Source organism: Symsagittifera roscoffensis, chromosome 6 (assembly GCF_963678635.1).
Source record: "Symsagittifera roscoffensis chromosome 6, txSymRosc1.1, whole genome shotgun sequence".
Taxonomy (NCBI): domain Eukaryota; kingdom Metazoa; phylum Xenacoelomorpha; order Acoela; family Convolutidae; genus Symsagittifera; species Symsagittifera roscoffensis.
In genome coordinates this window covers 31,730,281-31,751,692 of record NC_087067.1, presented here as the reverse complement: position 1 = coordinate 31,751,692, position 21,412 = coordinate 31,730,281, and the positions used below count along the sequence as shown (strand labels likewise).

Genomic DNA, 21,412 nt, shown 5'->3' with positions numbered 1-21,412 from the left:
TGTGTTGGTTGATATGAGTGTGTAATCATTGGGTTTTGTGGCTGAATTGGTTGAAAAGATTGTGTATTAATTGGGTTTTGCATTTGTATTGGTTGTTGATTTTGTGTATCTATCTGGTGGGGAGAAAAATTTCTATGATGTGTATATGGTTTCTGCATTCCTTGTCCGTGATATTCTTGGGTATATGGTGCAAATATATCTGGTTGTAAATGATCATCATCAGAGGATAGGTAATCCGTTTGATGAGGAGTTTGTTTTTTATCTTTATTCTGTTGAAAGAATGGGTAATTTTCACTATAATCCTGTGGAGGATGTGGATTAGCCTGAAAATTTACTGAATTGGTTGTTGCCATTGGATTATTCCAATATCGAGATCTGATTTGGTTATTATTATTATTTCGTGGAGGATAGTTTGTTTTTGATGAATGTGTATAATTATAATTATGTTCCGCAAAATTGTTTCTTGTGAATGTTCTGCGTGTTTTCGATGGTATTGTCATGGGTCTATATGTTTGGTAATCCATTTGTGAATATTTTGGAGCAACCGAAGGTTTAACGGTTGACTGTAATGTTACCTGTGCTAGTAAAGTGTTTGTATTTCTTGGTGTTGTTAAATTTGGACGTATTGGTGAAATACTTTGTTGTGTAGTTGTTGTTGTTTGTACAATTTCTTCATTTATGAAGTGTGATGGTGTTTGAATATCTTGTTGAGTGAGGTTCCTAGTTCCATTAAGGTTTTCATTGTGTATGACGGTCGGGTTTAAACTGTTATTTCGCGTATCGGGTAAAAATGTATTGTAGTTTAATGGTGTTGCATCAATTGTTAATGGTACTACTCTTACATAATCTCTGGTATAAGATATTGTACTTATTGCTTGACTTGCAATTGATTGTGGGATATTTATAAATGCATAATGAGACCATTCGGGGTCCCAAACGTAGTCTGACTGTTCTGTGATGGCGGTATCATCGTTTGAATTTTGAGGTCTGAAATTTTTTCTTGCTTGTGAAATTAAATCTATATTATGTGTGAAATAATCTATTATAAACCATGCCAAAATGTTTTGTAAGTCATGTTTTGTATGTTGTGAAACATCATCTTTAGTGAAATTTTCTTTAATTATATGTAAAAAAAGTTGAAATTAGTGTGATTTCATGTCGTACCTTTATATGTTTGGATGTCTCTGTCGGTGAGACATTTGGGATTGGAATTTCGTTCTCTAATATTGAGATATAGCTATATATTATGGCAAAAACTTCATTAGTGAATATGGAGTTTGCTCTTTGTGAGTTATGATATTGTATGCTTTTTATGTATTCTGAGAATACTTTTGAAAATTCTAAATCAAGGTCGTCTGTTTGAATTACATATTTGCGGTGATTCGGGTTTAGTGAGGTTAATTCTATGGTGTAGATTCCGTAGTGTTGTGTCAAATTACATATATCTTTCAGATAGTGATCAATAATTTATCTTTTGATTTTTACATCGGGGAACTCTGCTGTACATAGGCTGATTCCGGGTTCAAATAAATTTAGTAGTAAATTCTTGCAAAGTATATGCTGTCCTCTATCAGTGGGTGCATCTACGAGGAAGGGGAAGATATCGTCATCATCTGGACCATCTTCACTTGGAGTGTGTGTTTGGCTCATTTTTTTGTTTAATGACTGTTAATAGGTAATTATCGATGTGTCTAATTGGTTGATTCCAGTTGTATAAATGTACTGGTTTGTGTTTATATTGCTTTTTTATTCGTCTTTTTCCTCTTTTTGATGAATTTGATGTTGTTTCTGAGTCAGAAAAATATAATTGATTGTGTATGGGGCAATTTTTATCTAAAGATTCTTTTAATTTATAAAGTTCGTCTAAATTGCTGGCTTCTGATTCTGAAAATGCGTTTCTATTTTTGGAAAATCTTTTTCGTGTTATTTGTCTTTGTTTAGTTATTATTTTTCTTTTTAGTGTTTGTCGTTTTGTTCTAATATATCCAACTGTTTGTGTGTGAGGTGTGATTACAAGGTCGTATTTTTTGTTATCTATTTCACAGTTGTGCAAAACGATTGTTTGTTTGTTTCCTAGATTTTTAAATGACATAAGGTTTAGGATGACGGATGCAAAAAGTTGTTAGATGAATTCTATTTTCTTAAATTGTTAGTCCTTACGATTTTTTGGTTAGCTTAACCTGGGTCTATTTGTTCAGGGTTGGAGAGAAAAGTAATTCGATTCCGAAGAATGATTTTTACTTTCTCGTGGCTAGTATAAGCTAAGGTGTTAACTTACTTAATCTTACTTAGGGGTAGTGATTGTGTTCAAGGGTTGGAGAATAGTAAATCGATCCACAAGGTTCAGGTATAATTAGAACGCGAGTAGTTCGTAAGATACTATTTTAAACTTACTAAGTCTATGATATATCCTGGGTCTTGATAAGAGGAGGGTTCAAGTGAAGGATGAATAACCGAAGTTCTTCACTGTTTATCCTAATTTGAATGGTTAGTTTTGTTGAAAAATTTCTATTAGTCTTGGGTTTTGCGAAAGGGTTGGATAGTGAATCGACGTTTGAGGTCGTTAGACACTAACTAAGTGGGTGGGGGAGAACAAAATTGTTCTTTTTGATCCAAGGAGAGGCCTTGATGATCAAGTTTTTAAAATTTAATTAAATAGAAAATGAATTAAGATCCAAGGATAAGCCTTGATGATCTTATTTTAAAATTAAGTGAATTTAAGTTTAAAATGGTTTAAATTTGTTTAAGAAAAGATTTAGTGTTTTAATGATATTAGTGAGCTTATGATTGCTGTTATGTTTTAGGTGATGAAGCTGAGACAACTGATGATTTTATGATTACTAACAGTTTATTGTCATGCTACTAATTTTTATTTTGATTTTCAATAAATATTTTCCAAACATGTTTTATATAATACTGCAGAATTTTAGGAAAACGATCTGAGATATTTTTATCAATCGTTATTGTATATTAATATTTTGTTAAGCGCCTGAAATGAGCATGAAGATTGACTTCAAGATTTAAGTTTGCAAATGAAAATCTAAATTCATTGCTATAATAAAATTCTAAATATAAAAGTTTGTGTTGGCTTTTGCCGTACTATCATATAACTATTTGGTAAGTTTCTATTTTGTCGTATGTCGTCTCTGGTTCGAGGTCTTCTTCCAATTCCGGGTAGTTCTCTTATCGTTCGGAATATTGGCTTTGATCTATTGAGTCGTAGAGACATATCTACTAAGTTTTTGTCATATAACGTTTTTGCAATGTTGTAGTTGTCTAGTTCTAATCTAATTTTTGTCTAAGTCTAGGTTAGTTAAGGTCTGTTCGAGACTTTTGGTCGCACCAGGTGAGTTATGTGATTTATACTATATCCAGAGTAATTTCAGATAAGGTACACAGTCTGCTCGTCACGATGTCTTATTTTCGGCTGGATAGATTCGTGCAACTTCTTAGTCTAATACCAATCTTAATCTTACTCTTATATCTACTAGTCTCAGGGTGTTTAACTAGTCTCTGCTAGGCTCAATAGATCTAGAGTATACTGGCTTATTGCAACTGCTGAAGTTCTCTTGGAGAGGCAACTAATTTCTAAGTTAAATTCAAATCTCTCTGGTGCTGAAATTACAAGTAATTCCAGCACTTACAAATAAGTGGGTTGTTAGTTAGATGGATCATGATTGGTTAATATTAAATACTTTACAGTGGTAAAATATCTAATTTATCCAATCATAAAATGTAGTTTAGATCAGGTTCCAGTTTTCAGGCACTTTTTAGAGAATTTTGACCAAAAAATTGTGTGTTTTCGGCGCGCGCTCCCCTCTCAAAGTTAGTATATAATGGCGTCTTTACAAAAAATTTACGGTCAACCAACCAAAAATTGATGTCTCAAAATAGTACAAAGGGGGGAGCCTTTGGGTCGGCAAGAAGTCGCCCCACTCACACCCCCCCCCCCCCTAAATCCGCTGGTGGTTAAAATACTTTTATTTGCCCCAAAGAAACTAACATTTTAAAAGGAAGTTTTAACGTTTCGAAGTGCCTTTAAAGTTCAATTTTGTTCTGATGTCCCTTTGGCATGAAACCATGTCTGCCTTATGTCCGAGTGCCCGGATGATGTGTTTCAGTCTCAGTCTACAAGAGATCGATCAGCTCTGACCCTCGATTCATAGTTCGCGTGTCAAGAGTGAATCAACAAATGTACAACTGTTCCAATATGACCAGAGAAGGTAATTTTTGACCAAAATCTTCACTCAATAAAACTTATTGAATGAGTGCCATAAAGCAAAAGTGTAACCTGTCCTTGAATCTTTCAGATTACTCTGGCTTAACATTCAGGTTCGTTTTTGCATTCATTTTGTTCCGTTTATGGCTGAACATTTTGTCTAAACAAATAATGGATGTAAGCAATTAAAGCCGGCTGCTGATTAAGTATCACAAAAAATTAAGTATGATTAAGTATCACATCTATCAGAGCAGGAAACCAAATTGTGACGTCAAAGAAAAGGGGCGAGCGGGGGGGGGGGGGAGCTTCCAAAAAGATCGTTAGGGGAGAAAAATGGCTACCCAAATCAAAAATTTCAGGTCTGTTTTCTCGACTCTGTGGAGTGCGTCACTGATCTTTTTGGTCAAGACGGAGAGAGCTGAACCGGTGTCCAAATAAAAATTGACTCGCTGGAGTTAAATAGGTTGCCGTAATTTCTCAGTAGATTCGGCAACCTAATCGACAGTCGGGCCACTTTTCCACTGTGTGGTATAGCTGGGATCTTAAGTACAAACATATCTGTTCATTACAAGTTCCGAATATTCAAGTCCAATCTAACAATTATTCCTTGTAATTTATGTTGAGAAGATATGTGGCTTTGAAAGTTGTAAAAAGTGCGGCCCATTACACTGAAACTGCAATCGACGAAATATTTCTTCTTGTCGCGGCAAAAGAAAAAAAATGATTTATTCATCAAATAATTACAAATTCATATCGAATAATGTTTTTTTTGTCTGATAATCATAAGTGAGAGACGGAGAGCTAGAGGATTCGTTCCGCAGCTGAGTAGTATCTCTTTTCCGCGATACTACTCTGCTGCGGAACGAATCCTCCGGGTCTCCGTCTCTCACCTATGAAAATCAGACAAAAGAACAATATGATTTTCGATATGATTTTGTAATTATATCATGAATAAATCATTTTTAAAATTTTTACCGCGACAAGAAGAGATATTTCGTCGATTGCAGTTTCAGTGTAATGTGCCGCACTCTTTACAACATTCAAAGCCACATATCTTCTCAACATAAATTACGATAAATAATTGTTAGATTGAACTTGAATATTCGGAACTTGTAATGAACAGATATCCCAGCTAAACCACAGTCGAAAAGTGGCCCCACCCTAGTTTGCGTGTAAAATTGTTGATGCGAAATTCCTCTGATAAATTATTTTAGAATGAGGAGCACATTTCATGTTTAGACTTTCAAAACAGAGCACAATTTTAGTGCTGGGCCAAAAAAAAAAATCAATGCAGGTTTGAGCCGAGCCCCTTTTCAAAATATACGGCAAGCACGGTCAAACATATCAAAATAAATTTAAGTTTAGTTTTAGTTAAATAAGTGATTGTTTCCAAACAGAATAAGCCTGGATAATAAAGACCAAAAAACAGTTTGACAAAGAGAAACAGAGTCATGAGACTATTTTAAGAAGTTGAAACATTCAACTTTGAAGCACTAACTTGAGAAAGTTACTCAACTTCTAATAAATGGCGTAAAAAGTATGCGGTATTTCTCTTCTATGAGCACAAAATAGATTTTGCGACAAAAGCTGTGTCTAGCATAACCTTTGGCTCCAATCTATTCAGGAGAAAAAAGTAACGCAACTAAAGAAATTAAACGTTTGTTAACTTGATAATTAAAAAAAACTACCAAGTATTAGCCAGTATTGCCTCTTTCTATTGTGATGCATAAAGTCAAGCTTCGCCGCATAGATTATTTTATGACATTCATCACTTCGGGGCTGAAGGTGCCACGAGACGCAATAATTACATGAGCCAAAACATCCCACGCAAGCTCAAAACATCCCACGCAAGCTCAAAACATTCCACTCTTTTCAAAACATACCACGCAAGCTCAATTGGGTTTAGATCGGGCTGCGAGAAGGTCAGGGCAACACGGGAACAACATTTTTTGCTAGAAATTGATATAAAAATTGTGCTGAGCGGCATGAACAGTGTCATGCAAAAAAATGGTAATTTTGCCTAAAAACCAGATCGCAATGGCTCTGGGAGAAAAAAGGAGAAAAAAGTATCGCAACTAAAGGAATTAAGCGTTTGTTAACTTGAAAAATTAAAAAAAATCTCCCAAAAATCTTGTTAACTTAAAAAAAAAGATATTAGCCAGTATTGCCTGTTTATATTGTGATGCATAAAGTCAAGCTTCGCCGCATAGGTTCTATTATGACTTTCATCACTTCGGTGCTGTGCTGAAGGTGCCCCGAGACGCAATAATTACATGAGCCAGAACATCCCACGCAAGCATAAAACATCCCACGCAAGCTGAAAACATCCCACTCGTTTCAAAACATCCCACGCAAGCTCCGTTGGGTTTAGATCGGGCTGCGAGAAGGTCAGGGCAACACGGGAATAATCTTTGTTGGTAGAAATTGATATATAATTTGTGCTGACTGGCGTGAGCAGTGTCCTGCAAAAAATTGGTAATTCTGCCCTAAAAACCAGATCGCAATAAGCTGCCGCATTCAGTGTGCTGTTTATCAAAACAAAACGTGTTCGGTAGCTTGCTGAAAGTCCCCAACATATCATCAAACTTTTGCTGGCTGTTCTTTCAGACTTTTGAATGATTTCTTTCACAATTCAGCAATTTTGTGTCTGTAAACGAGATAAAGCTTGTCGTCTGAGTTCATAGAAAAATGACACTCCAAACTGAAAAAAAATTTTTGCAGTCACGATATATCCAAATATCTTATGACAAAATCCTAGCAAGACGTTTTGGAGATGTCCGTGCAGAGGAGTTGGGCCTCGAAACCGTAGTCTACATTGGAGACCCTCCCGATACCCCAATTTTTCTAATAGTAAAAGCTTTAAATCCAAACTGCTGTGCTAACTAATGTAGCTGTGCTAATGTGCTGAATAGGCATTTCGTTGTCGGCAATGTGTTGTCTAATAACCCTCCAAACCAATCTCACGCTCAAGGCCATTGGTCTGGCTGCCTTGAAAGTTAGAAATTTCTCTCATTGAAAAGTCACATCTTTGATTGCTTATCTTGATTGCGATTTGATTTGGATCTTTGAGTTGCTTCAAACTTACATGCGACGTGCGAAAAAATTTCACTGCTTTTGGAAAACTAAATGAGAACATCTTCAATTTGGGTATAAGCATGTTTCGTTGCGTTACTTTTTTCTCCAATCTATATACATATACAGGGGCGGATTTAGGGGGGGGGGGGCGGACGCCCCCCCCCCCCCCTCAGGGATTCGAACCCCTGCCAACCCAAAGGGTCCCCCCTTTGGTACTTTTTAAGAAATCCATTTTTGGCCGACCGACCCTAAAGTTTTTCTAAAGGCGCCTTGGGCGCCAATATATACTAATTTTGAGGGGGAGCGCGCGCCAAAAAAACGCGTTTTGTTTGTTAAAATTTTCCAAAAAGTGCCCAAAAACGGCTTTTTTGACCTGTTTTTTCAAAAAATTGTTTGCGGCGCAGAAAATTTGGCCAAAACATGGTATTTTTATTGCTCGGAAAATCAATCTGATCGACTTAAAAAAAAGTCGTCCAAATTTTCGAAAATTTTTTTTGAAAATCCGCCTCCCCGTCGAGAAAATCCTAGATCCGCCCCTGTATATATATGGGAATTGTTTTCCCTCAAAAAATGAATAAAAAACTGTCGAAAAAATACGAAAAAAAAATAAGAAGCGGCGCCATAAACAGCCACCGATTACCGAAAACAAGCAATATTGATCGTTCTAGCCAAATACCTGGGTTTATTAAGTTACCCGTGGGGGGCCTGTGCTATGCTCATGTATACAGAGTGCGCTACTATCGCTGGTTGGCCGACATCAAAACTGAAGCACTCTTCAATGACCTGCTATTCTGTGCTCCCCTCAACCCACTGCTGGGGGACGGTAACTTATTGATCTCTACTTTACAATGATGACCCTCCTGATGTTTTAAATATCTGCTCAACTTTTAGGTCATTAAGTTTTTCTTTTGACCTTTCCACTATAGATGCGAACAAGGCTAATATGCTTCATGTTCTTTAAAAAATTCACGAATAGATAGAGACCATATTTGTTTTGTAATGGTCACTTGCACATTTAAGGGGAGTTTTAACTGGGAACGCTTTTGCTATAGCGTGCAAACAACCCCCCCCCCCCTAGGGGCCGCTCTAGGGTTCTTTCGAGGAGAGGTAAATGGAAAATAGAATTTGAAGAAAAATAACATCAAAAAAATATCAAAAGGATTTTTTGATCCTTGGTTTAGACAGAGAATCCAATTCCTCTCCCCTCCCCATTAACCTTCATCCGTCTGCTTCAGAGTCTTCAATGTTGGGCAAAGTAGAGTTCGATTCTTCTAGCCCGTCCTTCGACCAAGTGTCTCTCTTCTTCTTTTGTGGGGACTTGCCTGCAGTCAAAGGAGCTGTTTATGTTTACACTATCAGCTGCATTCAGTGTCCACAAACTGAACTGAAGTACACAAGTAAGTAAAGAGACTCTCGAGAGCCAAAAAACTGAACCTGTAAAATAGTTTCCCCAATTACTTTCACATATTGATTTGTTTTCGGTCTCCGAATTCTAAAATTTTACGCGGAACAATTTTGCACTGGTTTCCGACAAATCTGTTTCTCCATTCACCTCGTCCAGACTGTTTTGACGTTGACTTATATCGTTTGACAACTATCCCAAATTTGGCAAGATAACTCTTTTTGATAGCTTCTATCTACCCACGAACTGTTTTCCGACAGTTTTTCCAGCCATATATTTTTTCAGGCAGCTCCGCCGCACCCAAACATCTTTTTCCGACATACTTTCATTCCTTTGCTTTTTTAAACAAGCTTTACCTTGAAATTAAAAAAAAAAGAATTTGTTTGAGATGAACACAACCTCCATTACGAGGCGAACCTTGTATTTTGTGAACTAAAAACGGATTCTGCAATTTGTCGAGAAGTCTACGAAAAATAGTTAAAACTTCGCTCAAAATTTCTTCAAAAGCAGCCGAAATTGCAGAATCCGCAACACTATTTTCGGAACTCAGAACACTTTGATGAAATCGCAAAAAAAAACAAGGATTATTAAATCAAACTCAAGTTTTTTCACAAACATTTTTCGAAGAAAGGCAAGCTTAAATTATTCTATATAATTATTAATTTTGGTCTTCAATTTCAGTACAGGCTCCACAACCAAAGCAGCTTCTATCCAGCAACAAAAAATGTAAGCCAATTTATGTTCCGTTTTCCTGTTTGTACTGAAGAAAATATTCGTTTTCAAGCCTTTCCGGGCCGAGGTGCTCGTTTTATGTTTCCACTCTCTCAACACAAATTTGGTACGTCTCCAACAGTTTCATGTATAGACCAGCTTTGACCGTCTCGACTGAATTCGGAATATTCTTCGACCAAACCTAGATGTTTTGAGAGCATCAACTGAACTCCTGTATGCTTTGACTGTCTCGACCAGAATTTGATTTGTTTCGACTGTATCCACCAATTTTGCTCATTTTTCTACTATCTCGAGTAAATTTGGATAGTTTTTTGCCCCGAATACGATATCTTTTTCACAGCCTCGACTGAATTTGTTTATAATTCGATTTGCTCAAACAAAAAAAAGCTGCCTTCTGTAGATTTGACTTGGCCGATCCAATCAATTTTCTATATTTTTAAGAGTCGATGGAAGTATATCAGACATTTATATAAGTTGGAATGATTTTTGTCCTCTTGTTTCCAGAAAAAATCATAAAGTATGTTCAGGCTCAAATTTAATTTTTTTTGCTGTTTAAAAACATCGGATTAAAATCATTTTATTTCATTGGTTGAGACAAAGACAAAATCCACTATCGAACTGCAAAAGTGTAAAAATAATGGAAAACGTGATTCACTTCTGGTTTCTAAAATGGATTTCAGTTTTTAGATTTCTCAGCAGAAATAAAAACTTACATTTTGATCTAGTTCTCGGTAATTGGACTATTTCTATCATACAAGTGTCATTCGTAAACTAATCATGAAATCCAAAGAGCTTTGAATCCTTTTACTTTTTCTTTTAGAAGTTCACTTTTTTAAAGTTTTGTTTTCAAAAAAACAAGTCAGTATTTTTTTTGTTTAATTGCGTTCTTTGACTCTTTTCCAATTGTCTGTTGACATTTTTTAATGAAATTCGAAATTTGAGATTTTTTATGAAAAACAGGCCATTCATTTTCTTTGCGTTCATTGACTGTTGTCCAACTGTCTGTTGGCTATGTTTTCTGAATTTCATCTAACGATGTTTGTGTTCTTTGGTTTTGTGGGGAAAAGAACTTTGTTCCTTCTTTCTGTTCTTAGGAGCAAAAAAACATCGATACTAAAGTTTAACTGCTTTAAAATGGGATTTTTATCTACTCCTTAACATATCTTTTTAAAAGTCGATGAAAGTAGTCAGACTCTTATGGAGGTCGTGCTAATTTTTCTCAGGAAAAATCTTAAAATGATCTGATAACAAAATAAGTGCATTTATTTTTATAAAGCACATATGAAGGCTTTACGTTTCTATGCGATTTTTGAGTTCAAATAAACCTCATAGGCTAAAAAGTAGCCAAAATGCACTCTCAAAGTTTGAAAGTTGACATGACGCGAAAAAAACATGATCGGTTCCTAGTTTCTAAAATGGAATTTCAGTTTTAGATTTCGCAGCGGGATAAAAAATATATTTTGATACATTTTTCTCAAATTGGGCTAATTTTACCAAAAAGTGTCAATCATAAACTAACCTTGAAATTCAAACATCTTTCAAACCATACTTTTTAATTTTAAATTTCGAAGTTTGTATATTTGTCTGTTTACGAGCGTTAATTGACTCTTTTTCAATTTTCCCGGCCGAACAAAACAACGCTCGGTTCTTCTTGGCCCAAGCCAGATATGTTTTGACCGGCTCGACCAAAGTCGGGTATGTTTTGACCTTCTTGACCAACGGAAAGCGCAAATGTCTTCTTTTTTTTCAAAACAAGTGGTCGAAGTACGTTTCCACGATTGAAGAAGTTTGATTGATTGTACTGGAGGTGTGCCTCAAACTTGACGTGCCGAGTTTGTTAAAGTTTCGAACTCAGTCGAAATATGTTTGGACTGTGCACGAACTGTCTTTCAATCGTGCTAGAGGTATCTTTCAGTAGTCTCAATTGAGTTCGGGTTTGTTTTGACTTCCAGTTTAGTCTGAAGTTATTCAAATTGAATATATAATAAATGTGGTTCAGGTAACAAATCAGGATGATAATTGATTAAAAAGATATGATCATAACCATCTGTAAAAAGAATGAGTCGCAGAGAACAAATTTTCTGTGATCTGCGTTTTCTATCTTATAAGTTTTTTGTTTATCAGTTTGCTTCAAAAAAACGAAATTTGAATGTTAAAATAGTATTCATGTTTATGTAAGAAAATTTTAAATGTGAAAAGTTAAATGAAAAGTAAAACAAAATTGTCAGAAAAACCCATATTTTTCTCAGTCTTACCGAGGCAACCATTAAATTGCATTAAATCCATGGAATTGACCTTGAAAACCATCTCAAACTGAAGATGTTGTTTTTTTTTACAGCAGACGGAGATGTTTCCTAAAGCATCAGCTCCATTGCCCAATACATCAATTTTATGATAACATTTGTTATTATCACGGGTTTTGAATAAATGTTGCATTCGTTTAAAACTCCCTGTGTCCATGAGCGTTCTGAGTTAGTCGTTCATGGAATTTCTAAAGCCGTCATAATCTTTCATGTCCCTGCTATTGATTTTTTCTGGCGCATATACATCTGCATATACATTTTAACTTGCATTCTTATATAAGTTATGTACCTACAGATTATCCACAGATTGTATGCAGACTAAATATACCTTTTTTCAAAAAAAATTTCTGAATATTTGCAGAATATTTACAAATTATTTACAGGTTGTAAATATTAGAAAAATTGATTATATTGTCAATAAACCACTTATTTTAGATAGAAAAAATTTGACTCTATGAGTATAAATTTGATTGTCGTTCGCTTGCAAATAAGTCGATTCTATGCGTACCTTTATCTCTAGACTTTTTTATATAACCAATTTTTATCCATTTTTTGTCACTGCGGGAAATCTCCAGCAATTTTAATCAGAAAAAATCAGTTAATCAGAATATGAAAATTTGCTTGCTAATTATAAGCGCTAGTATTGTCCAAATTGAGAAACAAAACCTGTCTTTTTAATTTATCCAATGATTTTGATAATTAGCAGACCCGGTTCTAGGTAGAACTCTATAATTTGACCGAAAAAGCGTACTTGAAGCAGGGGTTTGGGTCACGCATAAACTCGTACAACACCGCAAGCACATTCAAAAAACAATGAAACACGGCCGAGTAGTTTTATACTGGTGCATATACAAAGCAATCTCATACGAAGCAGCCCAAAACAAAACAATCTGACAAAAGTTTAAGAACGAACGAAAAAACTGTTCGTTTTTAACAGTCGCCGGTGGATAACTGACAGCTTTGCGGCGATAACTGTCTCTACTTTTCAGATCGAAACCTACCCTCTATTGACAATCTCGCATTGCGTTGACAAGACAGCGACGGTCAGTTTTTTGTTATTTATGTTGTTTGAGCAAAGGATAGTTCTCGGCCTACCAGCTTTTGAAAAAAAAAATTATATAAGACTGTTTTCGGAATGTTTTATATTGGACTGTTTTGTACAAATATCTTTTTAAATCAGCGATAAGCTCTTACAGTCGAGCATTACAATTAATTTTTGTTTTCAAATCGTTTGCAATATCCCCTGTGCTATTACAGTTGCTTTAATTTCACTATCGCTTGGTTGCGTTTAGCAAGCAATCTTAAAAATGTAACTTAATTTCAAATAATCTTAGAATGTTATCCATGAATAATGAAACACTATATAATTAGTCTAAAAACTATAGGGGTTGTAAGAATTTTAGTTTTTTGTCACAAATTTTAGGAAAGAATTTTATCTGGGAAAAGTTTTTAGTATGATAGTGAGCTGAACTCACTGGAGGAGAGTTGTTTACCGCAAACTACAAGTTTGAAAAGATCCCACTAAATTTTCGCAAATGAAGAGTTCCCGCGGTACACAAGTACTTTTGTGCAGAACTTTTTCAAACGCCGTTTATAAGATCAACATTTTAGGCCTAATTTTTGTGGAAAACACCTTGACAAAAAATTAAAATTTAGTTTAATTAGTTTTTGCTGGAAAAACTTTCCCTTTTTGTTTCAATATTTTTTTCAGCTCAAAAATTTGCTGAAGCGCCTGCATTATAATTTTTTTTTACAAAAAATTCATTTTGACTGACGGACGATTATGTTGAGAAATCCAGCATATATTTTGTATATAATATGTACATTTCAAGAGTAAGGTCTGAATATAATCAGTGGACAATCTGTATAAAATCTGTAAAAATATAAATCATATAAGCCTTGTATATATAATGCAGTATATAAAAATGCATTATTATCCTTTATTAAACTTTATAATCGAAACTTACTCTAAAAACTTACAACAGATCTGAAATTTGTGAAATTTTCTGTAGATGATGGATTTTTAATATTTTTGTCTCTGCGGTTCCTGTTGTGCGGATAATGTAGCATTTTCTTACCAAGTTTAGCCAAATTCTAAAGAGAACCCTTCCATTTCTGTAGATATTCCTGGGGAGTTGATTTCTACACAATTGAACCGCAGCTGCGCCAATAGAGTGAAAGCACTCGCCCCTATAATGACGAAGATACAGGGGTAAGTGATTTACGCAAAAATTTGAGCACAATGTCAAGCCGCAGCCCTTTCAGTCGCTAATAAACTGTTATTCGAATCGGTAGTAAAAAAAAATCCAAATAACTGTTTCTTGCATCCGAATTTATCTGAAGTTTAATTTTTTAGGCTTGCCTAAGACCAAGAAATGTAGTTTTTAGTCGTGATTTGAACGGCATTAAAAACATTTTTAAAAAAATACTGATTTTTGGTCTAGTTTGAGCAAATAAGGTGAGCGAGCAGTCTTAAAGTAGCTTATTTATGCTTAATTTAAGCCGCGTATACTTAGTTTTACTTTAATAAAGTTAGTATTTGGAGTTTGTTTTAATTGCCCCACTTTGGGTATCAACAATTTTTTAAAATCAAAACGTTTCTTCAAAAAAAAATTTTTTTTTCTCGTTTTTTTAAGATTATGGTCGGAACATTCTAAACTACTTTCCTAGTAACCGGCTATCCTTGTTGTTCCCACTTTCATAACAAAAATAGCGGAATATTTGTGATCGGGGTGGGTTTTTTTTCTTCAGACAAATTTCGACTTTTTAACTAGTCGTTTTTGACTGAATTTTTTTATATCATTCAAAAGGTAGTGTTGTCCAGAGCTTCAATTTGAAAAGATATTTCACCTGTGATCTTTTTTCAAAACGTTATGAGGGTTTAAAGGTTGCCATTTTGGCCATTTTAGCCAATTTGGGACAATTAACGCGCGATACATTTCGCTCTATTAACGCATAAGCGGAGATTTAATCTATCTTTGAAATTGTTCCAAATTGGTTCAAGGAAGCTTTTATACCAGAATTGATTTGTTTATAGGAGCAAAGTCTATCACTCTCTTTTTAATACGACGTGTGGGGGTATGTTTTTACAAAAAATTCCCAAATTTAAAAAAATATTTTTTTTTTTACAATTAAATTTTCCATGTCATTTTTGCTCTATAGACCTTAAAAGGCAGTTGGAACATTCAGGGCTTCGCCCTGATACGAGCAGTGTTGTTAGTGTTTGTCTTTGATGTTTGTCTTTGATGCAAGACAGCAAAAAACGTGATCGAACGTGGATTTTAATTGTTTGCTTCAAAAACGAAAAATCATGATCGAATGTGGAGTTTGACAATCAAGGTCACATTGGTTTTAATAATAACAACTCCCAGAGAATGAACCACAGCCTGACCAATTTCGGCTGCAAAAGTGGTACCACGTGAAAGTTGGTCGACCTTGAGTCGCAAAAAGAAGAGCTTCAGTTATCAAAATTTTTCTGTCTGGAGTGTGGGAAATAAGAGAAACGGACTATGCTTAGACAGACTGGGTGGCCTTTCATAGATCCTCTGCGAATCGCAGAAACTACAATTATTATGATTATTATCATTACTATTATGATTATTATTATGATTTTTATTATGATTATTAATATTGTTATTATAAAATTTGAAAAAGCAATAATTTTTCATTGATTTTTTTTGTAATGAAGATGAAAATTAGGTCTTCTTTTTTGGTCTCCACGTTTTTTCCATCTGGATGTTGTCTGAACTTTCATTATAAAACAAAAGAGGTCAACGTCTTTTTACGTCGCTTGCATCAAAACCGAGAATAATTTATTTTTTGATATGATAAAACAGTAAGTTTTGCTTAAAATATGAATTGAAAGAATCTTGAATACGCTGTTTCAGTAAACAACTTGTTTGTATTTTTTTTAATTCCAAAATTGGACAAAATCCTGTTTTCATAATCTGAGCTTTTCTAACAAGTCAGTTTTATTTTGTTTTACTGAATAATAACCCTCTGGATATTTTCAGAGGTCCTGTGAGCAACCCGACCTTAATTGACCCCACAAGTTCTCTCAATTTTGAAGTCACAGCCACCACCAAATACAGAATGGGTAGGTCATTATTCAACTCGTACTATTAATGCTGATAAACTAACGACATAACTAAAATTGCTTATCAAAAAACTATGGCCAGTATCCCAGATATTATCGTGAATTACCTTCCCAAACTATTGCAAAAAAATTTCCTCGGGTTCAAAGAAAAAGTGTTCATTTCTTAATTTTCAGTTTTTCGTGCCTATCCTCCAGCAAAACCTCTCTACGTGCAGGCAATTTGAGAAAAGTTTCTAATCTACTCATATTCAGTAGCTGAATTCTATTTCTTTGTGTCATTTTAGACGCTCCACATTTGAAAATTGAGGTATGTCAACTGTGTAGTCTAAAAGGTAGTGGAGCATTAAACCTTCATTCCAAGAAATCTATCTCTGATTTCTAATACCTCCCAGTTACCAAAACTTTTAAACGAGAATCCTAATAAAGACTATAAATCAATTTCTTGCTGCGCCTTCATCGAATTGGTCAAATTTGCAGCTACAAATGTTCCAGTTAACACTTTTTGGTTCGTAGGTGACTGGCATAATGCCTCCCCAATATATCTACTACTACATGCTGGTCAAACAGCAGTTCCAGTCCCAGGGCAGCTGGTCAGACCAACTCAGATTCCACGTCAATTATATCCGTTTGGAGATCAGCCGCATCCAGGGATCCACCGTCATCTGGCAAGCATGATATCCAGTCTCCTTTATAGCAGTGTTTTTAACCTATTGTTTTGCAACAAATCTGATATTTAATCTATTTTAACAAATATGGTGGTTTTCTAAAAAAAAATTCTTCAAAACATTAAGTTCAACACAATTCTCCTCCCATATTTTTTTCTAACTGAGTGTTATGTTTAATGCAAGAAAAAATATCCAAATGAAGACCAGTTTTTTGTTTTGATCGGTATATACGGAAAAAAGATCAAGGTATTTACGAGCGCAAGGAAAACAGAGCCAGTGACGGCAACTAGTATTTATGCACGATTCCTCTTGAATGCGTTTTGAGTAGCTTCATTGTAGAAAAAAATGCTCGGTTGATCACAAAACGACCGTCAAATTGGGGCCGGGGAACAAAAACCTATTATAATCAATTTTTATCCATAAAACTTCGGTGCGGGTTACAGCTTAGAATCAGAGATTTTAAGAATTGACTGAGGGCTTTCTTGAACACCGAGAGAACGGTTCCGTTTTTAAGCCCAGCCTTTGACCAGATTCAAAGTTTGAGCTAGAAAAAAACTATCAATAGTGACTAGAGGCCAAGCGGTTGCTGGAAATTGATTAAAACTCTCCAACCAATATTGTAATTAGGTTAAGCTGGTAAAGTACTGAGATTAAATCATTTTGAAGCGACACACTTTTTTCGCTGGCTACCAGAAATTTCAACAATTGGCGAATAAGTCTGGCCGTTAGTTGTCCACTGCTGATTTTTGTTCGCCGTCTGCTGTAAAATAGCTCGACTGGGCAAAAAAAACTGAAACCATGTATAATTTAGCAAAAAGAAGCCCTATCCTGATTTTTATCGACACTTGATTTTAACAACATAAAACTACATAAAGATTTTAACGACTCAAAAATGCAGATACACTTATGCACTTCTGAAGTTTGATTTCTGGGGTTTGCGAAACTTGAAATCTTTTTATTTCCAAGTGCGTGGTTCACAGTCCACATGGACCGAAAGCACTCAGTATGGGTTTGTGAAGCGATGAAGGAAATGAAGTCCGCAGCAGCATGGTTACCTCGCCAGCTGATGATGTCTTGAATTGAGTGTGCAGTAGAGGGCAGCACTTATCGGTACTGTTTTTAGGGCTAGTGTCGTTGAATAACAAGCAAACATCTATAGCTTTAGAAGTGCTTTTCACCTCTGACCAAGCAGCGATCGTTTCCCATGAGTCATGCGTAGCGGGTACATCATTTGGTGATAAACTGCGCTGATGAGAGCTTTCGATTTGTGCTAAAAGGGATACACATCCTTCGTGCCATCTTTTAGAAGTGCTCCAATGTCAAGAACCTAAAAATGAAATTGTAGCTCAGTCTATTTAAATAGCATTTTATTCCTGTAGCCGTTTTTGACGTCTGGTTAGTACCTTCCACAAGCTGGATCTTTTTCTTGATCGGGATTTTACTTCGAACCAAACGGTAGCGGCCAGCAAAGACGAGAGCCAACATTAAGTCAACATCGACAGAGAAGTGAAACTGCTGACATTTATCAAACAGAAAAAAAAAGAGTTTTAAGAGCATAATTTGATATTGAAGCAAGGGTATTGTGGGAGTCGGTATGAGTTTGTCCCAAAGCATGTAGGTTTTTGTTAGAATCAGGTTTTGTTAATTATTTAATATACTGTCTATTTTGAAAGATGTAATTAGACATAAAACTGCGAGCTCTATGATTAACTATAATGTTTTTTTTTCCTACTGTTGTGAACGTTTTATTTCGTAATAAAACACAACTGCATTAGGCCTCAAAAGTTTTCCAAAGACGAAAATGTACCAAAAAAAGAATTTTTACAAAACTCACTGCGCTATTGAGGGGGTGGTCTAACGCACTTCAACCCCAACATCTTTTGTAAATCTACCGAAGGTCAGTGGCTCAAAAAGTCATACAACTGGGCAGTTTTATCAATGATTGAAGTAGCGTTGTTTTTGACTCGATTGCTTCTGAATTTAGCGAAGCCCCCTCAACCTTTGTGGACCCTAATGCATCTGCTCCTCCGGGGGTGTACGAGTACAAAAAGACAGACACGGCACAAGGGATCCAATGCATAGACCAGGACTGGGACGAGTGTGCGGGAAATAACGAACTAACGGGCATAAATAAACTCTCTTATATTCCTGAGTCGATGTCTTTTGCATCTGTGCTCTGTTTCAAACTGACATTCGCAACGTATGATCCAAAAGCAAAGACACTCGTCTCCGACTGCAGTAAGCTATAAGATATAGATAAGTTTACAGTAAAAATGTCACAAAAAGTGGCATAATCCATCCACAAAAGTAACCTTTTGTTTCAACTGGACTTTACCTCAGGTCATTTTTATTATTAATGAACTTGATATTTGATTAATGCATTTTAACAATAGGTTTCGATAAGAGACAAAATTTGATCAAGAGTTCATTTGATACGTTGTGATTGAATTAGCAGGTGCAAGTACTATTCGACAAAGTTAGCAGAAACTCTCTTCATCCAGCAACACCTCTTGATGTTATAACAAACAAATGTTCGTTTCTTCAGATGAATGCCGAAAAGACAGTGTGAAAAATCAAGGCAGTTGTCTCAACTGCAGATTTGAAGTTGCAGCCACTACGTTCAATGCACGTTAGTGCAAATAGGAATTTGATAGCCAACATTTTGTCATACTCATTAGCGGGCAATATACGCTAAAATTAAAGGGAGAGCGCCAATTTTTTTTTGGTCTAAAAATGGCAATTTGGAAGTTATTTTGATGTTTCGAGACAGCTCAAAAGATCAGTATGTTCGAGCTAAATAACTGTTGATAAACTTTTTGAAAATCTTCAAATTTGTCTAGACATGAATCGAATGAGGAGTCGAAATAGGATTAGTGATGTGGTGTTTTAGCCAGCCCGAAGATCATCTTTTTGGAGTGCAAGGAGTGGGATATGGAGGAGGGTGTGGTGTTCATCTCATTCAACATCACCCACTTCCTCCAGGGAACCACCATCCTGTACTACTCGCTCAGTCAGTGTCATTATCACATTGTATTAAATAAAAACTAAATTGAATAAAATATTTCTTCAGCAACAAAAATCTTATGCTAAAAAATTGGGAGGTAGCAGTCCAAATCTCGCAAGCAGATTATAAAATTGTAGCCACAATTGAGCAGGCATTCAAATTTAACCATATTATCGGTACGTTTTGGGCAATCTTAGCTGATGAAATTGGCGTGGTAAATTTGATTCGGTTGTCTATATTAAATGTAAAAAACTAATTTTTTCAGTTTGTTCAAGGAAAGACCTAATGATTCGAGGACAGATTTTTGACAAAACTCTAAATTAATGTGTCGCAACATTTTTTCGATTTATGTATTTATCCGAAAATCAGTCCTGTTTTCCTGAGAAGATTATCAAGTGACTCCCACTAGTTTGGCGTCTTAAGTGCAAAAACTATATTTCTGTGTTTTGGAAATAAGTTAGGAACCAATTTATATACACCGAGTTATCAACTACAAAATCACTCATTTTACACTATTCATTCAGTCAGAAGCCGTATTTGCATTTTCAAGTTTCAGTAGCCGCTTTGAATTTGATATCATCATGGTGTTTCACGTTGAAAGATCACGTTTTTAAGTTTTTTTTTGGGTTTTCAATCAAACTATTTGTATTTTCTATCAGAAGTTAATCCTTAGGTTTTTCTTGAAATAGTTTACTTGAAAAAGCCTGAAAAAATTATAACACATAAATTACCGAAAATTAAATGAAAAATTGTTTTGAAGAAAACACTTTTTCACACAACGCCGTCATTTGTCATTTAAAAGTAGTCCTTTGATTTCGATATTTTGGAATGACCGCTTTCCGACTTCCTTGTGAAATGAGATATGGTTATGTTGCAGGATGGGTTTTTAAGTACCTAAAAAGAGCGCGGCTGGCTTAAACTACTTCACAATAAATTGACAGGGAATCAAATCTGTTCTCATATCAAAACATTTTCAGTCATGATTCAGATTGGAGAAAACATTGCAGCAATTTTTTTCCATTTTGTTTAATCGGGTTTGGTTTTTTGCTAATGTGTGCTCAATTTTTTGTGAAAACTCTGAATTTTGTCATTTCAACGATGATCAGTTACTTTTCTAGTTCAACGATTACGTGAAATAATGAAAGGACATACTAGGACTTGCAATTTTGCCATCTCACCTTGAAAAAAAAACATTTTTGTAAAAAAAACGTTAGTTTTTTGATTTTTTTTGTGCAATGATAAGAAGTAACCGGCTTATCTCATTTTCGTAATTCTAATAGTCGAGGACTCTATTACGGAGACCGTCTTCTCAAAACTGGAAGATTACACCTCTATGGGGGGCTGTGACGATGTGAAGAGTTACCCCGACAACATCTGCTCCATCCCCTGGGCCATCAAGACCAACGTCACCCAGGACTCCCAGGGATTGGACATCATCCCTGGAAAGGGCTACAAGCTGTCCATCAAGATACGAGTGGATGTAGTGAATTATGAGTACTTGGTAAACCGACGATGGACGATTCTTTTGATTCTTTTATTTTCAAGCATTCGAGTATGAAGACAAAATAATGATTACAATAGAACACTTTTTGGGGCCAATTCGAGAAATTTAACTATTTAAATACTCTGAGGCTATTGGATGGACAAAAAAATTGAAAAAAAAAACGAGGCGTTGCTTCAGCGCGACATCGCAAACTGCTTATTAGACGAGGATAGTGATTTACATTAAGTACAGGACAATGGGTCACTTGCATAGAGTAGCAAAAAATGCAAAAAATGTCTTTGAACAAACGTTTGAAAACGCTACAAGTTAAAGCCTACATTGATCCGTTTCAGCAAACTGCTCCCATGGTATGTGAATCATACATGTCCCCGCCCACCCTGATGGAGGATTTTAGGTGTGTGGTGAACAAACT

The 21,412-nt window shown here is 35.4% G+C and overlaps 2 protein-coding genes across 2 annotated transcripts in view; both read left to right on the top strand.

The window, feature by feature from the left end:
- The window catches only part of LOC134848690 (uncharacterized), a 31,876-nt gene extending 15,374 nt beyond the window's left edge, over positions 1-16,502 (top strand). Inside the window, exons 2-10 of the mRNA XM_063866206.1 lie at positions 4,122-4,223; positions 4,311-4,332; positions 7,963-8,117; positions 8,530-8,691; positions 9,378-9,422; positions 13,853-13,943; positions 15,745-15,827; positions 16,112-16,134; positions 16,341-16,502. Coding sequence (XP_063722276.1) covers positions 4,193-4,223; positions 4,311-4,332; positions 7,963-8,117; positions 8,530-8,691; positions 9,378-9,422; positions 13,853-13,943; positions 15,745-15,827; positions 16,112-16,134; positions 16,341-16,502 — 774 coding nt within the window. The 5' untranslated portion in view covers positions 4,122-4,192. The remainder of the gene's footprint in view (positions 1-4,121; positions 4,224-4,310; positions 4,333-7,962; positions 8,118-8,529; positions 8,692-9,377; positions 9,423-13,852; positions 13,944-15,744; positions 15,828-16,111; positions 16,135-16,340) is intronic.
- Positions 16,503-18,331: 1,829 nt separating this feature from the next.
- Positions 18,332-21,412, top strand: LOC134848917 (uncharacterized; the record flags this gene model as incomplete). The annotated part of the gene is given in 5 exon segments (XM_063866470.1): positions 18,332-18,730; positions 19,038-19,121; positions 19,383-19,502; positions 20,777-20,997; positions 21,333-21,412. Coding segments are annotated over 5 exon segments (587 nt in total), but the record flags the coding sequence as incomplete, so codon positions are not given.